This window comes from Somniosus microcephalus, chromosome 6 (assembly GCF_052327205.1).
Source record: "Somniosus microcephalus isolate GS21.2 chromosome 6, FLI_Smic_1.0, whole genome shotgun sequence".
NCBI classification, from domain to species: Eukaryota; Metazoa; Chordata; class Chondrichthyes; order Squaliformes; family Somniosidae; genus Somniosus; species Somniosus microcephalus.
This window is the reverse complement of record NC_140992.1, coordinates 65,662,957-65,674,402: the sequence shown is the minus strand read 5'-3', so window position 1 is coordinate 65,674,402 and position 11,446 is coordinate 65,662,957. Positions and strand designations below refer to the sequence as shown.

The following is an 11,446-nucleotide window of genomic DNA, read 5'->3' as shown; positions in this document are numbered from 1 at the left end:
GCGGACGGCTTCCACTTGGGGCGCTCAAACTGAATATCCCGCTGGCGCAAGTGGCTCCGCGCGCAGCGGTAATTCCGGCGCCTAGGCGAGCTGGGCCCCCCTAACTGAATTTCTAGGCCATGGTCACCAATGATGGGGCAAAGGGTGGAGGGAGGCACAAGAGTCAGCAGAACAGAGTTTGGGGGTGGGGGGCAGGGAGTTATAGCATAGAGGAGGTTATAGAGATGGGAGGAGTAAAGCAATGGAGGGATTTAATTTTTTTTTAAAATTCATTCCTGGGATTTGGGTGTCACTAGCAAGGCGAGCATTTATTGCCCATCCCTAATTGCCCTCGAGAAGGTGGTAGTGAGCCACCTTCTTGAACCACTGCAGTCCTTGTGGTGAAGGTACTTCCACAGTGCTGTTGGGAAGGGAGTTACGGGATTTTGACCCAGCGACGATGAAGGAATGGCGATATATTTCCAAGTCAGGCTGATGTGTAACTTGGAGGTGCTGGTGTTTCCGTGCACCTGCTGCCCTTGTCTTCCTAGGTGGTAGAGGTTGCAAGTTTGGGAGGTGCTGACGAAGCCTTAGCGAGTTGCTGCAGTGCATCTTGTACATGGTACACATTGCAGACACGGTGTGCTGGTGGTGGAGGGAGTGAATGTTTTAAGGTGGTGGATGGGGTGCAAATCAAGTGGGCTGCTTTGTCTTGGATGGTGTTGAACTTCTTGAGTGTTGTTGGAATTGCACTCATACAGGCAAGTGGAGAGTATTCCATCACACTTCTGACTTGTGCCTTGTAGATGGTGGAAAGACTTTGAGAAGTCTGAAAGTGAGACACTCGCCGCAGAATACCCAGCCTCTGACCTGCTCTTGCAGCCACAGTATTTATATGGCTGATCCAGTTAAGTTTCCTGTCAATGGTGACTCAAGGAGGATAAGAATTTTAAATTTGAAACATTGGCGGACTAGGAAGCAATGTTGCTTAGTAAGGAATGTTGCTTAGTAAGGACAGAGGTCATGGGCAAGTGGGACTTGGTGCATGATAGGATATAGGCAACAGAGTTTTGGCTGAGCTGAAGTCTGTAGACGGCGGTGGATGGGAGACTAGACAGGAGAGCACTGGAACACTGAAATTTGGGGGTGACAAATGCAAAGTTGAGGGTTTCAGCAGCAGATGGGCTGAAGTAGGGACAGCAGTAGGCAGAAGTAGGGAACACCACCACCGCCAAGTCACACGCCGATCCTTCATTGTCGCTGGGTCAAAATCCTGGAACTCCCGACCTAACAGCACTGCGGGAGTACCTTCACCACACAGACTGCAGCGGTTCAAGAAGGTGGCTCACCACCACCTTCTCAAGGGCAACTAAGGATGGGAAATAAGTGCTGGCCTTGCCAGTGATGCCCAGATCCCATGAAGGAATAAAAAAAGTCTTTGGGTGCAGAAGATCAGAAGTACAGGGTTAATGCAGCCACATTTTATAGTTAGGATATGTATTTCAGTTATACAGAATAAACTGTTGAAAATTCAACACTGTATTTAGGATGATTAGTCATTATGAGGAATGGTCAAAATGTAAACTCATCAATTATGCACATACTGTTATTAAAATATGTATTGTCTAAATTTTATCATATAGTGTGCAAAAATGATCTATGTAAACAATCCAAAAATGTGATCGTGAATATAAGCGGACAGATTTTTCACTGGCATGTCTTAATCATGCCAGCACTGGAAACGGAGATGCTTAATCCTCTGACTTGTCTATAGCTGATCTGGATAACAGACACGACAGTGAGGAAACAAATCACTTAAAATTCTGATGGCAAAATAGATATAAAAATGGCCCATGTTTTCAAATTTCTGGTCACTACCAGAGTAACTAATCATAATTTGAAACAAGGTCATTATTATTTAAATAAATGTTTCCAAATTTCTTTCAAAGTTATCAATTTTAGTTTTTATTTGCCTTACTTATTTTAAAGTGCACTTTAATTGTATACAGCCACAATACAATAAAACAAACTGAAAAGTTTAATTTAAATACAGTAAAACACAGCATAAGTACAGAGTCAAAAGGAAAACCTTGTAATCTGAATTAGGTCATTTCAAGCCTCACATTTGGCCCTTTTGGGGGAAAAAATAAATAGCATTTTGTCCATTGTCCAGCTATATATTCCCTACCTGATGATTAATAAGTAGAGTTCTGCTGTTTGTTACTATCACAATTTAAAAACACATTATAGGTGCTTTTTTATTGAAGTGTTATTTTTAAACAATATATGGGAACGTTCAATGGTCATTATGCATTTGTTGTGGGATAAGACATCTGATCAGACTGTCTAGTTTGGGCGATGAAAATGTATCCCTGATGCCTGCTAGTTTAAGATGGCTTGTTCTAACAGCCAGAGTTACTGGGATCCATCTTCATCTATACAAAGTTGGAGATGGAACAGGTTTTTAAGCAAGTGTAGGAGCAGCGAGGTGGGGGGGGGGGGGGGGGGCGGCGGGTAGGGGAGGAAAGAACAAAAGGGAAGGTCTGTGATAGGATGGAAGGCAGGAGAGATTAAGAAATAAAAGGGATGATCGTGCAAGGCAAAAGGAGATGGTAATGGGACAAGTTAAGAAACAAAAGATGACTCTTGATGAAGTGTAAATGGCAATGGCAGAATGATCGACAGCTGCCATGTGAGAGAGAGAAAAAAAATGGGACAGAGGTTATGGTCTGAAATTGTTGAGCTCAATGTTGAGTCCAGAAGGCTGTAAAGTGCCTAATCGAAAGAGATGCTGTTCCTCGAGCTTACGTTGAGCTTCATTGGAACAGTGTAAGAGGCCGAGGATGGAGAGGTCAGAGTGGGAGTGGAGCGGAGAATTAAAGTGACAGGTGACCGGAAGCTCGGGGGGGGGGGGGGGGGTGCGGGAAAGCACTATTATGGAAGGTAGCATCGTCCGAGCAGATGCAGCGGAGACGGAGAAACTGGGAGAATGGAATAGAGTCCTTACAGGAAGCGGGGTGGGAGGAAGTGTAGTCCAGGTAGCTGTGATTTCTAGCATCCGCAGTATTTTGCTTTTGTATCAGTCCTTCTGATGTTATCTTACTAGCTCTTGAGTTACATAAATAGCTATTTTTTTTTAAAAACTGGTTAGTTTCCTTATATTTTTTTCTGTTATAAGCCAGGTTCCTGTTAATAATTTAAAAAGTCATGTGCCAGGACAAAACTTGAATTTGTGTTATCAGATAATACAGCTCTTGGCAAATTGCAATTGTATCTTTGTTCATGTTTAAATGATACCACATTCTATATAAGAATTCACACGGATTTCCTTCCTATATATATTTCAAACAATTATTTTAATTTATTTTTCCCTGGCGATTATACCAAACCACCTAGAAATCCATTGCTGCAAGTGAGCAGTTCTGTTCAGCAATGTGATCCTGAGTATTACCATCACAGGCACTGGGTTTAAATGTAAACAATATAACTTAAACAGATAATAAATCACTATATACAGAAATCTCTACACTTGAAACAGTTTTTTTTTAATCCTCTTGTATTTACATCTTTCATACTGATTCTAACATCTTTTATCCTCCATCCCAACTGCCAAATTTAGCACTCTCAAATGGTTTTACTTTTGGCCACTCAATTTGACTGGCTGATTGCTATTTGTATTTTTACTGGTCCATAAGCCATGTTCCCAAAATGTAATCCCATCTAAAAGGGAAGTATGAGGTGATAAAATTGAGGAATTCTGAACAAAGTGTAGGTCCAATTCAGGGCTTTACCACAGCAATGGTTATTTTTCCAGAAGCCTAAGTGCTAAAACGATCAATTGTGTGGTTTAAAACATTATATGAACACATTTTTAATTGGTTTCCATATACTGATCTGTAATTAAAGTGAAAATGAAAAGTTAGTTTTAAAAACTATCTAAAGCTTTCCTGTTGGCTCAGTGGGTAACTCACATTGTAATCCTGAGCCGTACAATCGAGGAAGACACTACAATTGACCTCAGTCAAAAATAACTGGCTAGGATCCTCACTCCTGATCACCATCAAGTGACTCCTGGATATGCATAGGCATCATGTGAGGAAAGGATCAAGCTTGGCTGTGCTGGCCCTGCCAACACAGTCCAGGCTCCCCTGAAAAACAACCATTTAGATAAGATATCAGAGGACTTTTGCAACCACACCCAGGATGAGTCACTGCTTTCAGGAGAGGAGAGAAGGAACTGGTGGGGGAATGTTTAAATGTGCAAGTACAGAGCCAAACTACTTTCAAACTGAGTGTAAACTTAAAATGAGTTAGTCATAGTAGCAACAAGCAAAAACTTTATATAGTAGATTCACTCTCAAATCAACATTGAGTGAGCAGACCTGAACTTTTTCAGCAACCATAATTAATTGCAGCATTAATATTGATTATTCAGTGATCTTTTATACAAATTAATTGCTTAAAAAAGATATCAAGAACCGTTGTTCTAAGGTGTGAGCCACAAACTAGTTAATGATGTGATGGGATCATGAACCAGTTGAACAGTAACATGAAAATGTTACTGTTTCCCTATTAAAAAATCCATTAAGGTGACTAATTACATTTGCAATATGTGACATCATCCCCCCCCCAATAAAACAACATGAATGTAACAGCACAGTAAGGATAGGAATCAAAATGATCAAAACAGTTTCAAATATTTTGCTTAGTCTAAACCAAAGATGTTAGGACAGCTTAATTACAATTTACAATAATCCTAAATCAAGTCTGGAGCCTTACATATTGCTCTTTGTACATCAAATAATCTTTCTGAATTGTGAATCTATTTTTAAAATTTACATATCTTTGGTTTCTCCACCCCCTCCCCAGCTAATGTCCACTGGACCTATAACCTTGAGCAATTGAAGTCCCAGCTGTGTGATCTACCCCACAGCCTAGTTATGTAATATAGTACTTAAGCATTTCCTGTGGGCAAGTGTGACAGCCCTGCCAACAACCCAACTGAGATCAGACACTCGCGAAGCCGGAAACCACAGGTGCAAATCTTCATTCTGCTACTCTGGCACAGTACAATTTTATATCAACGTGTAATGTTGGCATATTTCATACCGAAGCTCTTAGCAGTATTCACTTATGTTGTATCAAGCAGTTAACAACAGAAAAATCTTCAACAGCAGCAAATTAATTGATTGTTTTTTAAGATAGCATTTCAGCATGATCAGGAAAATAAATAACACAAAAATTAGCAAAAAAAAACTGTAAAACTGACCGCTAAATATACTGCTTTTTCTATAACTGGAAATGGTTTTCAGACAAAATAAAATCATTCTGATTACTGCAATAGAGTATAGACCCAATAACATTAATTTCAATATTCCCAACCAAAAATAATTTTATATTGTGTATAAATTGAAGTTAAATAGAGAATAATAAACATGCAGGAGTGATTACAAGGCACCAATCTCATCGGGCGGTTCAGGTGACAAGAACAAAATGGTGGACTTCGAGCAAATTTTAACAGTCAGTTGAAACCTAAAGTGAGATTAGTGCTTTGAAATTACTCAATTTTGGGGGAAGTTTTTTCTTAAACTGCTGACGGTGTCATTTAATAAAAATAATCAACAGCAGATTATCATTCAAATTTGTGGTGATTATACTACAGACATTAATCCTTGATAGATGGATGTCAACTTGCATCAACCGGTCAGACTAGGCGAACGTATCTTCTAACAGACATTTGTGTCATTTGACTGTAGATTGTTGATTGATGAGATGAGCTACTTTGGTAGTTGAAAAAGATGGGTGCAAGATTATCGTAATCTATAACTTTATCAATAACTATTAAATGTAATTGGTGGTCTTTGTACACAAAAACTGTTACTGAAAGTACTCTCATTAACTGTAAGTAAATTTTCATCTCTTGCATGTGTCAAGACGGTTCTTTTTAAATTTGGAACTTAACAGTTTGATCCCATCAAAGTTGATCTTGTGGGAGTTCCACTGCAGTTCCAGGAGTTTTACATAACTACACAGGTTTGTTTTGTTCATAATCATTCAAGTGCACACATGACAAATTTCTATACTGTCAGTGACCACAGGTAACCTTTATATATTTAAAATGATCCTTCATTCAGTTTGCCAAAAAGACAGTTTCCATCAATGACACTGAAGATTATCACAAAACATTGCTGACCTAATGATTTCTTCACATATGTGTCAACCTTAGAAGTAAATGAGATGCTAGGCACGACATTCTGAGCACTATTCAAAACCTTGCCAATAGCTAACACAGCTACTTCTTCCCAAATTATGCCTGGTCTTGCTACAGATTTGCTGTAGTGCTGTACAGTATATAGATTGCACGTTATAACTGGATCAAGCCCAACAAGATAGCTTCAGTAATTCTATAACACAAATTTGCATTGGATAGTTGCATTGCATAAATATGTAGGTCTTTTTCAAAAGAACAGCTTGCAGTAACAACATTTTCTATTGCAGCTTCCCAACCCCTGACCAAAAGTTCACAAATTTTTGTCCAGCCAGTTTATATAGTTGTTCATGATCCTATTTCCCACGTCAAAGTTGGTAGGTGGCAGTGCAAATATCATGGCACCATGGAATCCATCTTCATAATGGTCAAGAGTCACTTCTATTCCAGCATCTTCTAAGCGCTTTGCATACATTATTCCATCATCCCTTAGAATATCATGTTCACAGGTCAGGATGTAGGCCCTTGGTAACAACTGCAGGATTTCTTTATCTGCAATTAGTGGAGCTGATCTTGGGTCCAGCAATGCTGGCAACTCCTCGATAACCTGTGGACTTCCCATTACCTGGATGACAGGTTTGTAGTTCTTTTTAAACGATTGTGGTAGAAGAGAAGTCCAGTTTAAGTGAGCTCGGATAGAAGTCAGCTGACTTAGGTCTGAAGCGGTGTGGTTGTTGACCAACATTGCATGGACAAAGCTCGGGTCACCATTCAGGTACTCCAGCCAGAAACGGGCCATGACCTGTTTGTACAAGATAGGTGCAGCCATATTCTGTTGATAGGAAGGGGTATTGAAGTCAAGAGCCTGAAGTACTGGATATATAAGAGCTTGAAGCTTGAGGCGAGTGGTGATGCTTCTGTCCATAACAAGCTACAAACACAACATAAAAGTTTAAAGGATTATTTTTTGATGGGTTTAAAACATTTTGAAGAGACTTGAATGCAACAGAGTTTGCAATAACAACAGAAAATGCTGGAAAAACTCAGGTGGTCAGACAACATCCGTGGAGAGAAATTAGAGTCAACGTTTCGGGTCGAAACCCTTTTTCAAAACTGGAAAGGAAATAATAGATCGAAGGCAGGGCTGCGATAGAACAAAAGAAATAAAGAGGTATTCAAAACCAGACGAGATGGTAATAGGACAGTGGAGACAAAAGACGGCTGAGATTAGGTGTGAAGTGTACTGGCAGGATGAGTGACAGCTGCCATGTGGGAGAGAGAGAAAAAAGAGCGGGGGGGGGGGGGAAGGGAAGACCCAAAACAAAGGGGTAGAAAAAAATATAAGTAAAAATGTAATAGGGGCCGAGGTTATGATCTGAAATTGTTGAACTCGATATTGAGTCCAGAAGGCTGCAAAGTACCTAATCGGAAGATGAGGTGCTGTTCCTCGAGCTTACGTTGAGCTTCCGTGGAACAATGCAAGAGGCCAAGGACGGTGAGGTCCGAGTGGGAATGGAGCGGTGAATTGAAATGACAGGCGACCGGAAGCTCGGAGTCACCCTTACGGACTGAACGGAGGTGTTCCGCAAAGCGGTCACCCAATCTGCGTTTCGTCTCCCCAATGTAGAGGAGACCACACCGTGAGCAGCGAATACAGTATACTAGATTGCAAGAAGTACAAGTAAATCGCTGTTTTACCTGGAAGGGGTGTTTGGGGCCCTGGACAGTGGGAAGGGGGGAGGTATAGGGGCAGGTGTTACATCTCCTGCGCTTGCACGGGAAGGTGCCTGGGGAAGGGCTGTTGGGGGTGATAGAGGAGTGGACTAGGGTGTCTCGGAGGGAGCGGTCCCTACGGAATGCTGAAAGGGGAGGGGAGGGGAAGATGCGTTTGGTGGTGGGATCACTTTGGAGGTAGCAGAAATGGCGAAGGATGATCCGTTGAATGTGGAGGCTGGTGGGGTGAAAGGTGAGGACAAGGGGAACCCTAGCGTGGTTCCGGGAGGGAGGGGCAGGGGTGAGGGCAGAAGTGCGGGAGATAGAACGGACACGGTCGAGGGCCGTGTCAACCACGGTAGAGGGGAATCCTCGGTTGCGGACAAAGGAAGACATGTCGGAAGCACTGGTGTGGAAGGTGGCATCGTCGGAGCAGATACGGCGGAGACGGAGAAACTGGGAGAATGGAATAGAGTCCTTACAGGAGGCGGGGTGGGAGGAAGTGTAGTCCAGGTAGCTGTGGGAGTCAGTGGGCTTGTAGTGAATATTGGTCGATAACCTATCCCCAGAGATGGAGACGGAGAAGTCGAGGAAGGGAAGGGAAGAGTCAGAGATGGACCATGTGAAGGTGAGGGAAGGGTGGAAATTGGAGGCAAAGTGAATGAAATTGTCTAGTTCAGGGCGAGAGCAAGAAACGGCACCGATACAGTCATCAATGTATCGGAAAAAGAGGTGAGGGAGGGGACCTGAGTAGGACTGGAACAAAGAGTGTTCCACATATCCCACGAAAAGGCAGGCATAGCTAGGACCCATGCAGGTACCCATAGCAACACCTTTGATTTGGAGGAAATGAGTGGAGTTAAAGGAGTAGTTGTTCAATGTGAGAACAAGTTCAGCCAGGTGGAGGAGGGTGGTGGTGGTGGATGGGGACTGGTCAGGCCTCTGTTCAAGGAAGAAGCGGAGCACCCTCAGGCCATCTTGGTGGGGGATGGAGGTGTAGCGGGATTGTACGTCCATGGTGAAAAGGAAGCGGTTAGGGCCAGGAAACTGGAAACTGTTAAAGTGGCGGAGGGCATCCGAAGAGTCGCGGATGTAGGTGGGAAGAGACTGGAAGAGTTTGCAGTAACTTTACAATGGGCTGGATTTTAAGAACCTTGGAAGGTCAGTGGCGGGTGACGTCAGTGGCTGGTCTGGACCCCGCTGCTGTCTCCAGCCCAGCTTCTGAAATGAATTTACTGTGGTTGGGCTTGTTAAGCCCGCCCAGCACATTTCCCGGCCAATTAGAGGAAGCAGGTCTAGTGACGCATCATCAGCCGGTTTCCTTAAAAGGACCATGGCCAACTTCCTTTTGACATTTGTGCTGTCCGTGTTCTACAGCACTGCAGTGCTGCAAGCACTGCACGGAGGTGCAGGGCTGCACCCAGGCTCTCCCATGACTTCCTCCATATGCTTATGGAGGGAGTCACAGCACGCAGGGAGGTCCTCTACCCTTCCCACGGGCGGAAGAGACTCCCTCGGAAATCAACACAGCCTGGTTGCACATTGCAGAGGAGGGCACAAGCAGGGATGTGGTCAGGAGGACCCGGGTGCAGTGCCGCAAACGTTTCAATGATCTCAGTAGATCACAAAATGTTAGTACAAAGCCACTCAACCTCATCCTGCCTCTCATCACATCCCCATCACTCTGCCTGCCCTACCCTACTCCTGCACATCCTTACTCACACCAACTTACCTTGCACCTCCACCCATCGCCCTCTATCTACATTATCACATCCCCATCTCACGAGCCACCCCTCACACTCGCCCTCATCTGAGAGAAATCATACCAACTAACAACACACAAGGGTAGGCACTTGGGGTGTTTTATGCAATGTTCATGTAAAGTTTGTGTTAATGTGGTGTCAAGCATTGAAACCTTTATTTTCAACACTTTGCGTTCTTGGACAGATTTGTGTGCACCTTTAGAAGTGGCTTAGTGAGTTGCGGTGAAGGGTGAGACATAACGGTACCCCCCACAAGATTCAAGATCATTTTATTGCCATATGTAACTAGTACAATGGAATGCTTACTCCCCACTCACTCCCACAATATAAGTATACAAAATATAAAAAGCCAAAAGTAAAAACAAGTATAAATATAAAAACAATAGGCAAATAAGCAGAAGGTATAGCAATGACAGTCCAAGTTGCAGGATATGATGAATAGTGCAAAAAAGCCTCTATTACCACTGGAAGTAATAGTAATGTAATACGATAAGTATATAGTAGTATAAATATATGTAATATATATCTATCTATCTATCTATATATAAAAGGATACTTCTGTCTGTCATTCCGTCTGTCTGTCTGTCTTGAATTAACTCGAAAGTTATAGAGCGTACCTACACGTGCGTTACGTCGAAAGAAAGCTGACGATTCCAGAACCGTCCTAAGCGTATTTACGTTTCGGCGGGACAAAAATTGTTCGCGCGTTATGCAAAAAACCTTCAAAATTAAACTCATTATCTGCTAAGTAGCATTGATTGACTGGCATCAAGGTCGACCAATCCTGTGCCGGCACGATTGACCAATCCTACAGTTCAGTCGCCTGATGGTTGGCCAATCGCTGCGTCTGTGGGCGGGACTAATCGTTTTCATCTCAGGGATCTGGCAGCCATTGCCTCAAGCTAAAAACCCCATTTACTTCCAGCTCAAAATCTGCTAATCCAGCTTCGAAAAAGTTAGTATCTCTTTTAAAAATAACATAAGATTTACCAAAAACGTTTTATAAGTACTTTCACTTTCATCTTTCAAGGTATTAAAAAGGTAGAAATGTTGCCCGGCAGCAGATTGAGAGAGGGACACAGAGACAGGGCCCAAAAGCCTGGGACTCGATTTAAAATGTTGCCCGGCAGCAGATTCACAGAGGGACAGAGAGAGGCCCCAAAGCCTGGGACTCGATTTAAACCGCCCGGCCCAAAACAGCCCTGGCAAAGCCGGGCTCCCCCAGCTAGTATCTATATATAAACAAATAAATATATATAAATTAAAATGCAGTGTGCAATGTACAAATGAGTTATAATTTATAAGTTAAGGTTGGGGTACAAGAGTCATATGTGTACACAGTCCAGTGATCAAGAATGTTCTTGTGCGCTCACAGTTCATTTGATATTCAGTTCCAAAGTGAGGGGAGAATATGACTATAATATGTGAGGCAGTGCGGTTAGCAGTTCAGTAGGCGCACTGCCTGTGGATAAAAACTGTTCTTGAACCTACTGGTCCTGGTTCGGATGCTGCGGTACCGACGGCCGGACCGCAGGAGGGAGAACAGTTCGTGCCCAGGGTGATTGGGGTCCTGGATGATGGAGCGGGCCTTGTTCCGGCACCTGGTCTGGAAGATCTCCTCGATGGACAGAAGTGCACACCCAATGGTCTTTTCTGCCGTATTCACAACTCTCTGGATGGCTTTCTTGTTCTGTGCAGTGGTGTTATCATACCACACATTGACACCACTCGTCAGGGCACTCTCTTATGGTGCCGCGGTAAAAGTTCACAAGCCACTGTGTGC

The 11,446-nt window shown here is 43.1% G+C and overlaps 1 protein-coding gene across 2 annotated transcripts in view; it reads right to left on the bottom strand.

Moving 5' to 3' along the window:
* Positions 1-1,928: 1,928 nt before the first annotated feature.
* LOC147115772 (neutral cholesterol ester hydrolase 1-like) overlaps positions 1,929-11,446 on the bottom strand; it is a 46,124-nt gene continuing 36,606 nt past the window's right edge. For both annotated transcript variants that reach the window (XM_085990312.1, XM_085990311.1), the window contains one exon: positions 1,929-7,118. In XM_085990312.1, the coding sequence (XP_085846438.1) occupies positions 6,501-7,118 (618 nt within the window). In that variant the 3' untranslated portion in view covers positions 1,929-6,500. The remainder of the gene's footprint in view (positions 7,119-11,446) is intronic.